Here is a 13,056-nt window from a genome sequence, read left to right as displayed (position 1 = left end):
AGTGGATCTTTTTGACTTGCTCATTTTAAAAGTAGCTTGCATGTTGAAAAAGTGTGAGCACCCCTGATCTATGCCCTTTTCCAAGTCCCACAATCACTTTCACTGTCATCTGCCTGATTACACCCATGCCATTTTCAGAAGAAAATTGCACAAACAGAATACATTCAAAAAATGTATCATACACATAGTTATCAAGTCAAGTTATTTATTTATTGTCATTGTTGAACAAAGTTAACAACAAAATTTGTTTGGAGCATCCCCATAACCACTGGCATCAGTACCCATAAAAATAATCATAAATAAGTGAGAAAAAAAAACAAAACAAAAAATATAATTTATGTACAGAAATGATTTGGTCATTCATTTTTTGCAATTCATAGTCATTCCCAACAGACATAACAGACACAAAAATTCAATGCATCACACGTGGTTCAGACACAGCTTGCCTGTGATTGTACATTTGGCCAGTAGGTGGTTTCGTGTGCACATGAAGCTTCGAGAAATGAACCGTTTCTCGAACCAGTTGGCTCAAGTGGTTCAATGCCTCATGAGGCTTCACCTCACCATCACTACAGTCACTGCATCCTGAATCAGTCACACTTAAAGTCGCACACCACCTCTGCTTTGTTCTGGACTGTGGAATGGGCAATATTAATTTAATCTAATTACATTCTGTTTTATTACTTTATGTCTATTTTAATGCTCTTTATTGGTGCTGAATGGAAGTGTGGTTGTTGTTTTATGAGCTAATGGATAGACAAGTGGCCTATAACATAAGACGCTTAAATGAAGTGAATAGGATATGTCCACAATGTCAAGAAAGGAAGCAGGGTGTCTTTAAAATCGATAACATTTGAATACGTATTAAAAGTTGAGTTGATGTTATACTTGTATTGACATTATGAGTAATTTATACAACTTTTCCCAGGAACTTTTCCCAATGATGAGGTTGAGGGCCCATCATCTGCAATTCAGCATTCTGCAGGTAGTCATCACCAAATCAAGCGTATTCAGCTGTCATAATCCTGTTTGTAAATAATACATATAAACTGTGTACTTGTAATATAAGTCAAACTTTGGTAACTTGAATATAATTCTCACAAAGGGATTTTTCATGTGTATGCACTTTGTACCTGTTATGAATTAAAAAAAAAAAAAAAAATTCATAACTAAACTCAGTTGTTGGTTTCCATCTCTATAAGTTAACAAAGATACATAGATACCTATGAAACACTTGTTTATCTTGCTGAAACTAATACTAGGTTACTAGTACTAGATACACCAGTATACTCTCCCGGAGCACAGATCAACCCACTCAAACAAACAAAAAGCATTTTACTCAGTCAGATAAGATTACTAAATGCTGGATGATACACTGTTTTGTGCATTATTTGGGTAAATAAAATAGTTCTATTATTCATACCTCCGCCTACCATTTATTATTACCTAAGGCATAGGGCATTTAAAAAAACAAAACAAATGTCATTCCGGTGTGCCACCCGTCTGTGCCCCGAGCTTGCCCCCCCAAGAAATAAATTCTAGGACCGCCCCTGTTTCCAACACTGTGGATGCTCGGTTGTTTATTGCAGCAGACAGATAAACAATTAAACGGCTAAAGCCATCTATTCCACCGTGAATGACAAATCTCCAGCTTTTGGTAAAAAAGGGAGAGAAGACGGAAAGAGAAATCTAAAATATATAAGGCATCAGATAGCTAATTGAAAAAGGTTCATGCACAGCTTATTTGACACAAAAAAGGTATGGTACAAAGATGAAAAGATTTGGAGTGGGTAGAAAATCTCAATGTTTCATTTGTTCAAGTATTTAAAAACAGTTTTGAAAAATACCGTATTAATTTGTGGTTTCCATCTATGTGCCACATTGCATTTGGTGCAGGAACAGAATACTGCCTCCGTCTTAGTGTGCGATTGGCCAAGGCTCGCACTTCAGTCCCAATTGGGTCCACTCTTCTTAAGGAATCACGTACTCTTTGAACTACAACAACAGCAAAAAAAAAAAGAAAGACAAACTACATAAAATATTAAAGGCACAAATCCGTGTTAACACAGATAATGCTGACAAAAGGTATGATTTCATTTATTAAATACCCCCCCTTTCTTTTTTAAATATACCGCCATTCTTTTTTTAATCATCCATGTAAGCACTTTTAGCTACATTTTGTTTTTGTTTTTTTGTTTTGTTTTTTTTTTTTTTTTCCCTTGTCCGGTCCGGCCATAATGACAAGCAGAAGTGTCTCTGAATGTCTATGATGGCTGACAGATTTTATTCTCAGAGGTAGATCTTGAGAGTGTGAGCCACGTGGGTGGTTTCAGGAGCTACCTCTTCAGTGGTTTTATTATAATGTTCTTGGTGACATTCTGGCCATGACCGGACTGAGGGGGATAGATAGGGAGGTGAGTAGAGAGGGGAAATGAGTGTGTGTGTGTGTGTGTGTGTGTGGGGGGGGGGGGGGGGGGGATGATGAGATGATGAGAGGGATAGAGAGAGAGGAGTAGAGGAGGCAACTGGCAACAATATACAATTGTGTTAAAAGAGAACAAAACAGATCGTAAATATGCATAGCTAATTGTCAGATAGTGCATATATACCCATACAAACATACATGCGAGTTCATTCAGTGATGTTAATAATAATAGCGATGATAATAATAGCAACGTTAATAGTAATAATAATAATAATAATAGTAATAATAATAATAATAATAATAATAATAATAATAATAATAATGTTGATAGTAATAATAACGATGATAATAATCTACTCATGGATCAATAAGACAATAAGCTATGCAATAGTGTACAACAGTGTACCCGCGCTTGTGAATATTTGTGTGTGTGTGTGCGTGTGTGCGGGTGTGTGTGTATATTTGCATATGTGTATACTTGTGTGTATGTGCATGTTTGCATCTGTGTATACGTGTGTGTGTGTGTGTGTGTGTGTGTGTGTGTGTGTGTGTGTGTGTGTGTGTGCATGTATGGATGTGGTGGTGTGTGTATGGATGTGGTGGTGTGTGTACCTGAATGTGGGGGTGGGTGTGTTTAAGTACGTCACTGGAAGTAGGCTGCCAATTAGTGCGGTCTCTGAGGCCGCAACCACCCCACGCCAGCGACGAGCCGGGGGGGGGGCCCCGGACACGGCATACCCGCCGCAAAGCCGGCCAGGAAGAGGCCCGGAGCAGCAGGCCCCCGGGCCGGAGGGCACCCGCCCCACGAGGAGCCAGGGCAGGATGACAGGGAGGCAGATACCCCAAGGAGAAGGGACACAACCCAGGGCGGACAGGCAGCAGAGCCCGGCCCCCGGACGGGGCCCCCCAGGGCAAGCGAGACCAGACTCATCCCCATGACAGGACCCAGCCCCTTCACCCAACGGGAGGATCGGTACCCAGGGCAGGCCCGGGCACCCAGAGGCCCCCCCCCTACGGACCCAGTATGGCGCATCAACCGGCCCCCTCCACCCCCCACACCCCCCAGCCACCCCCACCGCCCCGGGACCCCCCGGCACCAGGGGACAGCCCCCCCCCGGCCCCCGGGGCCACAGCCGTACCCCCGCCCCCAACGCCGGCAAAGCGGGCCCCCGAGTGAGAGTCCCCCCTGGTTCCCCCTGTGTCCTGTAAAAGAAGAAGATAAATAATTAAAAAAAAAGATAAAATTAAATACTCAATCCGTGGGCCCCCGCCCACCATTGTCAGACCCCCGTGTCTCAGGTCGTCGCCGCCCACCCGCCCCCGAGCGGCGCAAGGGGACCACCCGGGCAGCGGCCCGGTCCCGGGATTGGGGGAAGGGGGACCCCGCCACAAGTGGCAAGGTCCCCATAAGCCCAGCCGGTCTCGCACCTCGGGGGCACCGGACTGCACAGGGCCCATCCAGGGTGGGAAAGATGTCGGGTCCAGCCCCCACTAGCAGGCCGACCCCACTGTGTGTAGGAGTGTCAGTGTGTGTATATGTGCACTTGCTGGTGTGTTGGACTATAGTGCGTTTAAAATGGAGGGGTGGTAAGGCCCTGGGGCAACCACACTGCTGCTGAGCAGGGCGGCGGCCGCAGTGCACGAACCCCCCCCCCAGGCCCTAAGTGTCTATAATGTTATTAAAATTGGAGAGGGTCTCGGATGGAGCGGTGGCCGGCCGATGGAGACCCTCATCCAAAGCCCTAGTGATAATGTCAGTGGGTCGTTGGCTGCGTGGGGGCCTGGTCCTCGCCAACGAGGGTGCAGTCGGTGCCCCATGCAAGGGCGAGGAGACCGCACCGGGGGGAGGCCCACCAGGGACCCGGTCGCTGCCCAAATCGAGTCCCCCGCGGTGCCCGGCCAGAAGGCAAATCCCCAAAACAGAAGGAAAAATAAATATATAAATAAGTAAATAAAAATAAAAATAAAAATAAAATAAAATAAAATAAAATAAAATAAAATAAAATAAAATAAATAAATAAATACACCCATTATGTGACCAGGGGGGACTCCCGGTTAGGACGCCCCCTCAGCGACATCGGGGCCGGGGACACCACAGGGATCCAGGAGCCAAAGGGGGGCCACCCCCCACCGCCCGAGGGCCCCGGGGCAGCGGCAGCGACCAGGGAGACGGAGGGCGAAGGTGGGGCAGAAGGCGCCACCCGGGCACACAGGAGCGGTAGCCGCCGGCCGCGCAGCCCCACCCCAGGCATGTGACCCCACCGTGTACGATCCAGCGCCAGTTCCCAGACACAGGGACGGACCAGTCCCCCCACCAACAGGAGGGCCCCCGGCCCAGAGCCAGGGACCGCCGCCCACCCACCCCAGCCGCCGCCCCCCACCCCGTGGCACCCCCCCCCCAACCACCAGGCCCAGCCCCCCGCGTGGAAGACATCCCCCGCCGGGGCACCCAACCCCCGACCCCCCACCAACCCGCAAGGCAGCCGAGCACCCCACGCCCAGCACCCCCCCCCCAGACCGCACCCAGCCCGCGGCAGCACGACCACGGCCGCCCACATCAACCAGCAGCCTCAGCTATTGATTGTTTATTGCTTAGTTATAGGATGAAGCAGACATTCCTACCAAGGAGGTGTGGTCTAACAGTAAGTTCCTATATTGTGCAATGTGCAGGTGTTGCTTTGTTTTCCAGTTTATGAGTATTGTTTTCTTAGCGATAGATAAGGAGGTGATCAGCATGCGAGATTCTGCCTTATCTGAGGTGATATCACTAAGGTCTCCTAAGAGACAAAAAGAAGGAGTGGCTGTGATGGTGTAACCAACCTGTGCTGATAGATCATTGCATACTATGTGCCAGAATTTATTTACTGGTGGGCAATGCCATACAGCGTGTAAGTAATTATCTGGAACATTAACTGTGCAGTGTGAGCAGGTTTGAGTGGCGGTCATGCCCATCTGAAACATCCGCTGTCCAGTGTAGTGGATCCTGTGGAGTACTTTAAAATGTATTAATTGTAGATTAGGTTGTTTTATCAGTGAAAAGGTGTTCAGGCAGATTGTTCTCCAGAAATTAGAGTGGGGCTGGAGAGACAGGTCTCTTTCCCACTTAGCAATGGGGATAGAAATAGTGCGATCTGTGTTTGTAAGGATTTTATATATCTTGGAAAGTAGTTTGGGAGGTGAGAAATTAAGGACCGACTGTACAGCCGGAGAGACCTCCATGTGTGTGTGTTCAAGTTTGAGTTTATTCTTAATTATGGACTTAATTTGCATGTATTCTAAGTAACAACTACTGTTAATTCCAAACTGTGTCACAAGCTCTTGAAATGGTCTAAAATTATTATTCTCTCTTATGTGTTTTACGTGAGTTATACCTTTATCTGCCCAATGTGTGAAGTTAAGTGCTTTTTTATTTTGTAGTAAATCAGGATTGTTCCAGATGGGCATACGACCGCACGGGAGAAGGGAAGAACCTGTGATTTTCAGAAATTCCATCCAAGCCGTCAGAGAGTGACTTATATTAACGCTTTTCATGCAGCTGTGGTGTTTTGGTGTGCTGATAAATGGCAAGTCTGCTAACTGAATATCACCACAATAGGCTTGTTCTATGACATGCCAGGATACATCATGTGGGCTAGGGTTGAACCACTTATGAATATACTTTATTCTGTTGGCAATATAGTAGTAATAAAAGTTTGGCAATTCTAGTCCCCCAGCATCTTTCGCTTTTTGAAGCGTCTTCAGACTGATACGGGGTGGTTTGTTTTTCCATAGAAATATTGTGACGTTTGAGTTCAGGGTTTTAAACCACTGAGCAGGAGGTTGATAGGGAATCATTGAGAAAAGGTAGTTTAGTTTAGGTAAAACCATCATTTTTACCGTTGCAACTTTCTCTAAAAGAGATATGGGTAAGTTTCTCCATCGAATTAGATCATTTTCTATTTTCTTTAATAGCGGGATGAAATTGAGTTGTATTAAGTCTGATAGGTTGGGAGAGAAGTTGATACCTAAGTATCGTATGTTACCGGCTTGCAATGGTGCTAGAGTGGTTCGTTTAAATTTACAATTAAGCGGTAGCACCGTGGATTTTGCCCAATTTATTGAATAGTCTGAAATACAAGAGAAATTGTCAATAAGGCTGATAACTTCAGTAAGTGAGGATTGTGTATTTTGAAGAAATAACAATACGTCATCGGCATATAAGCTTATTTTATGGTCAGATGTTGAAGTTTGGACTCCTTTGATATTATCATTTTGCCGAATTGCAGCTGCCAGAGGTTCTATGAACATTGCAAATAGTGAAGGGGAGAGAGGACAGCCCTGTCTGGTTCCTCGTTGCAGATTAAACCTTTGAGAGGTCTGGCTGTTTGTTCTGACTGAGGCGCACGGAGAGCTGTATAATGTTCGTATCCAGGATATAAATGAATTCCCGAAACCAAATTTTTGTAGTGTTGAGAATAAGAAACTCCAATTGACCCTGTCAAATGCTTTTTCTGCATCTAGCGAAACAATTGTTGTTTGTAGATTGTTGGCGTTAGTATAGTCTATCAGATTGATAAATCTACGTACGTTGGAGGTTGTATCTCTACCTTTAATAAACCCTGTTTGGTCAGGATGCATTATATATGGAGTAATTTTTTCTAGTCGTCTAGCTATTGCTTTACAAATAATTTTAAGATCGGTATTGATTAATGATATTGGTCGGTAGCTAGTCGGAAGCGATGGGTCTTTGTCCGGTTTGAGTATGAGGCTAATGTTAGCGGAATTCATGTTTGATGGGAGAAGTCCAGTATTTAGGATCTCTCTAGCCATTCTATTATAGGTCGGACCAATAGTAGGCCAAAGTGCCTTATAAAATTCTACTGGGAAGCCATCAGGTCCTGGGGCTTTATTTACTGGCATTTGTGCCAAGGCTTCTTCAAATTCCTCCTGAGTGAGATCTGCGTCCATTGTAGTAGCCTGTTCCTGATTTAATTTAGGGAGCACAATACTATTAAGGAAGTTATCTATTGAGGCTTCTGAAGGATTATTATCGAAGGAATATAATTTTTTGTAGAAATCTCTGAAGCATTGGTTAATTTCTTCTGGGTTATGGGTTAGTTTGCCATCCAGGTTTTTGATGGAGGAGATTGTTGCTTTTTCTCTGTTTGACTTTAGCTGGCTCGCTAAGAATTTGCTAGAGTTATTATTGCATTCAAAGTTATCAAGGCGTAATCTTTGCATTTGGAACTTGGTTTTTTTATCTGTCAGTTTGGCTAATTCCGTTTTTAGTTTGCATAGCTCTTTCCATACGTCTTCTTCCTGTTGGATGGCATATGAAGATTCTAATGTTTTAATATTATTAACTAATTCAGACTCCAGAGCTAATTCTTTTTTTTTTTTGTGGCATGAATAAGATATTATTTTGCCCCGCATTACTGCTTTAGCTGTTTCCCATAGAACATGTACAGGAGTTTCATGCAAGTCGTTAATTTGTAGGAATATTGTCCACTCCTTATTAAAGTATTTTATAAAATCTGAGTCTATGAGTAATGACGTGTTCAGCCTCCAATTCCAGATCGGTGCTCTAGGTGCCTTTGTAGAGACGGAGATAGAGGCAGGTGCATGATCACTAATAGTGATGGAGTGGATCCGGGCTTCCCGGATATCTGCCAAGAGTGAGTTGCTGGTGATAAAGTAGTCCAAGCGTGAGTATGAGTGGTGAACAGAAGAGAAAAAGGTGTACTCTCTGTGAGTTGGGTGGTTTGAACGCCAAGGGTCTGATAAACCAAAATCACTCATATACTGTTTTAATGTGTCTGCAGCTAATGAGTGTCGTTGGCTAGCTGAGGTGTTGGATCTATCAATATCAGAGTTTAACACTAGGTTGAAGTCACCCCCTACTATGAGTGTTGTGTTTACATGTGCAGAGAGTGATAAGAAAAAGGCATGGTAGAAAGAGGGATCATCCACATTTGGGCCATAAATACTAGCAATACAGTAATCTTTATTGTCAATGTTAGTGTTGATTATTATATATCTTCCATTAGGGTCAGATATTGTACTATTTATAATGAAATTAAGTCTCTTATTGATCAAGATAGCCACACCTCTCTGCTTCGAGTTGTAACTCGCCGAGTAGATGTTTGGAAAAAGGGTCGATTTTAGATTATGTGCTGTAGTGTTTGTTAAGTGAGTTTCCTGTAGTAGGGCAATGTCGGCTTCAAGAAAATTCAAATGGTTGAGAATTTTAAATTTTTTGTCCCTGGTACCTATACCCCGCACATTCCAAGTGACGAACTTAAGGGAGGTCATGTTTACTATATAGACCTAGAGTGGTGTATGTGTTAGTGTGTGTGTTACGTGTGTGTGTGTGCGTGCGTGCGTGCGCGCGTACAACTGCCAATGTAAACAAACATCGTTGCAATCTGTCACGATGAACATTGTTACCAGAGAGAAAAGAAGTGAGGAAGAGACATTAGTGCAGTTTGAGGGGAGGGATATTGAGGGGGGAGAGTCAGTTTGAAGCTGAAAAGTCATACTTTGACTGAAATGGCGCTTACGTGATTATCATTGACAACAATATTGGCATAAGCTGCGTTAATACGATATTACCTGTTGTCTTGAAGCCTGTGGAGAGAACGGTTAGTACAACCACGGAGTTGACTTGCTATCGCGGTAGAGCTGACCGTTGACAAACAGTTTGTCTACCGCGACAACCGCTTTAGAGCCTTCAGCGAGGAACCTTTTCCGGATCGGGAAGAGGACTCTTCGTCGATCCAGAATCTCCTTTGGAAATTGATCGTTCACTCCAAAATCGGTTCCGCGAAGTTCCCGTCCTCGGCTCTTTACCAGCATTTTTTGCTTGAAATGTTCAAATTTTACCACGATGGGTCTCGGCCGGCGGCTGTCAGGTTTCTTCCCTCCAAGACGATGTACCCGGTGGAAGGTGATGTTCTTGACGGTCTCCGTAGGAAGCTTCAGATGCTTCGTTAAGAAGTCCGCTACCGTCTTCTCCGGGTCTTCTTCCGCCTTTTCGGGGATCCCTGAGAACACCAGGTTGTCTCTCATGCTGCGCGCCTGGAGGTCTAGGACTGTTTCTTTTAAGTATTTATTGTCTTTAGAGAGTTGGCTCATTCCCTCAGTGAGAGATTTAACCGACCCTCGCAGCTCCTTGTTTTCTGCGGCTAGTGAGACAACCTGTTGCTGGCTGAATTCCAGCGACTCGCGCATCGCCTGGAATTCCTTGTGGAGTGTTTCCATTAAGTTTAACCTGGCATCAACGCTGGAGAGCCTTTGTTCGATCGACAATAATATGTCAATCGAGGAATTGCCGGGTGGTGAAATTGTTCCGGGGGAGTCTTCGGGACGGCTTCGCTTGGAAGACGGCGTTGACGTTGGCGTTGGCGTCTTGCCCGTCTTCCCCATAACTCTTCGGTCGAAGATGTCGTCCAGATATTTTTCCAGATCGGCTAAGCTCTCCTCGTCCTCCAGGCTTCTTATCTCTTATAGTTTTTAATCTATTTTATAAATATATGTAATTCGGCAAAATAGTCAGGTAAAGTTTGTTTACTACTGACAGGGTGTCGCCATTTTGGATTGCGCCGACGGTCCGAGAATCTCACAGCATCACGCGAGACCCGTCTTGATGTTTCTAGATAGAGTTTTTACCAGGAGACACCTTTTACCTGGGACACTTCTGAAACGCGGACGCTCTGCGCCTGGTGTGAACCTGCTCATTGACTTTAGTGGCCACGTTTCACTGCGTCGACGCAGACGCTCTGCTGACGCTCTGCTGACACTCTGCAAACGCTTCTGGTGTAAAACAGGGGTAACTTTTCAACATTTTGACGTGGCAGACTGGCTGCTAATAGGAGTCAATGCGCCAAGAGCCATGGAACCATGGAAGGTAATCAGCAGCCAGGGTAGTGGGCCTGCTGTGAAAACCTTGCTTGGATGGGTCATCAATGGGCCTCTCAGTGATGATGGGAATGATGGATCTCTGCAGTGTAACAGAATATCAATTGAAGAGCTGCTGGTTCAACAATACAACCAAGATTTTATTGAGCAATACTACGAAGAAAAAAAGAAAATGTCTATTGAAGACCTTGAGTTTATGAAAATAGCCTCAAGCTCCGCTGTTTTGAAAAATGGACATTACAGCCTAAGGCTGCCCTTTCGTAAAGCTGATGTGAGGCTTCCGTACAACAAAGCTGTGGCCCAGCAAAGAGCACATCATCTTCTGAAAAGGTTCAAGAGGAAGGACAAGTTCTTCAGTGAGTACAAAGATTGCATGAAAGATGTTTTTGCAAAGAATTATGCAGAAATTGTGCCAATAAATGAATTGGATCATGAAAGTGGAAAGGTGTGGTTTATACCACACCATGGCGTCTATCACCCACGCAAAAAAAAAACTTGCGTGTGGTATTTGACTGTACTGCCACCTACTGTGGAACATCATTAAATAAAGAGCTCCTGCAGGGTCCCAATTTGACAAGTACACTGCTAGGTGTGCTGCTTCGTTTTCGCCAAGGCCCTGCAGCATTCATGACTGACATTGAGGGAACGTTTCATCAAGTAAGAGTTTTCAACCAGGATGTAAACTTCTTACGCTTCCTCTGGTGGCCAGATGGGGACATTACAAAGGACCTACAAGAGCACAGGATGCTAGTCCACATCTTTGGGGCAGTGTCATCTCCAAGCTGTGCTTCATTCGCCCTGCTGAAAGCAACCGACAACAATCAGCATGACTTCCCAGCCGAGGTTATAAACACTGTTGGTCAAAATTTCTACGTGGATGATTGTCTAAAGGCCGTCAGCACGGTGGAACAAGCAATACATCTGTACCAGCAGCTAACAGACCTGTGCGGTAGAGGTGGATTTAAGCTCAATAAGTGGGTGAGCAATCATCGCTCGGTGCTGGCCGCCATTCCTGAAGAGCAGAGAGCTAAAGAGGTAAAAACACTTAACCTTGACAGAGACCAGCTCCCTATGGAGAGGGCCCTTGGAGCTCAGTGGGATGTACAGCAAGATACATTCACATTCAGCATCAGAACCAAGCTGGGATGGGATGAGGAAATCCCTCAGGTCATGGTACATCCCATATATAGTTTTTCAAGCGCCAAACTACAACAAAGGAACTCATCTATAACAAATCTACAACCTTGTAAGGGCAAAACCTACTTGTTTTAATTCTGATTAATAAACTAAAGCTTATTCGATTTATTTGATTATCATTATGTTGTTGTTTTTTTTAAACGCTCATACAAAACAAAAAAAGTGGAGGGAGAGTAGTCTGAATCATTGCTCCACCTTATCCATCGCACTCATTTGCCAGCCGCAAGCGATTCCAAGTTAGTTAGCGTCACATCCACTTGTAGTGCATCATTTCCGCCAGCAAGTTTCTCCGGTTACGACTGCCCACGCTGACCCATATTTTCCATATACTCACTCACCTGTATCAGGTACCCTGCAAGGGCAACGATTAGGCTCTTGTCTCAGACCTTCCCCGAGGTGATTGGTGGAGTGACGCGCAACCAGCACGTGACCTCTACGACGAGGTTCCTCCCACGGAAGTGCCATAGGAGGACACGGATTAAATAGTATGGCTTGTCCACCAGAAGGCTGTGTTGTGGTGTACATAATATAAAACTTCGGCCCAGTTCTGCTTGTATTGCAATGGGTGGTGTTCCTGAAGTTTCATTTTTTGTCCCTTTTTATTTTTTACATCCATGTTTGTGATGAAATAGTATTGTGAATCGCTAGCTCGCATTGCATGTGTAAAGGGTTATAATTGAAGAGTCATGTAATTGATCACAATACTGCGTTAATGTTAAAAAAGATGAAAAGTGTTAAAAAGAAATGTTAGAAATGGTTAAATTGAATAAGATTTAATTCATTCATTTAGTATTTTATCTTTTATATTTTTTTGTTGTTGGTGTTAAAAAGTGATGTTAACAGTGATCCGCACGGCGATCTGAATCCAGGAGTCTGTGATCGATTGTGTTTGCCTCCACACCGTACCCCACGGGAGTCGCAGTGTCTTCCTCATTGCAATAAACACTCTGATGAGGAAGCACTGTCGTCACCCTGTGTGATAACTTCTCCCTGCTTTCAGGTGTGTCGTGAGCAGGAAAGCAGTAAAGGGGGTGTGGGAATATTATAAAAATGTTTTGGACGCTAAGAGCGTGTTATGGAATATTTTCGGTTTGATCGAAAGTAATTTTGCTGCGTGCGCGTGTGCGTGCGTGTGTAAGCGATTAATAATAAATAAATAAATAAATCTCATTGCAATAAACACTCTGATGAGGAAGCACTGTCATCACCCTGTGTGATAACTTCTCCCTGCTTTCAGGGGCGCAACATTTTGGAGGCACCGCTGGGATGAGCGCTACGTGGGCTAACTTTTATTACGAAACACGCCCCGTTGTCGTTCAGCCTACCCAAATCACCCTGTCCAGCGACATCTGGTAGTGAAGTAACTGCAGTGAACTGCGGGATCTCTGATACAGCCTGCTTGCAATCTGAGGTACAATAAAGTTACCAGGAGAGCTGACGCCGCTAACTCGGAGCTAACGCTATCACGGCCAACTTATTACCTCGTCACTACGCGGAATATGGAGTCACCAGAGCTAGAGAAACTACAGCTTGAGGTA

At 44.6% G+C, this 13,056-nt stretch overlaps 1 protein-coding gene across 1 annotated transcript in view; it reads left to right on the top strand.

Moving 5' to 3' along the window:
* The window catches only part of LOC142889863 (uncharacterized), a 155,290-nt gene extending 142,486 nt beyond the window's left edge, over window positions 1-12,804 (top strand). Inside the window, exon 8 of the mRNA XM_076028541.1 lies at window positions 12,756-12,804. Coding sequence (XP_075884656.1) covers window positions 12,756-12,804 — 49 coding nt within the window. The remainder of the gene's footprint in view (window positions 1-12,755) is intronic.
* The last annotated feature ends 252 nt before the right edge of the window (window positions 12,805-13,056 follow it).

This window comes from Nelusetta ayraudi, unplaced genomic scaffold (assembly GCF_046127955.1).
Source record: "Nelusetta ayraudi isolate G7.1 ecotype Tasmania unplaced genomic scaffold, CSIRO-AGI_Nayr_v1 ptg000025l, whole genome shotgun sequence".
NCBI lineage: Eukaryota > Metazoa > Chordata > Actinopteri > Tetraodontiformes > Monacanthidae > Nelusetta > Nelusetta ayraudi.
The sequence above is the reverse complement of the archived record's forward strand: the minus strand, read 5'-3'. Positions and strand labels throughout refer to the sequence as shown.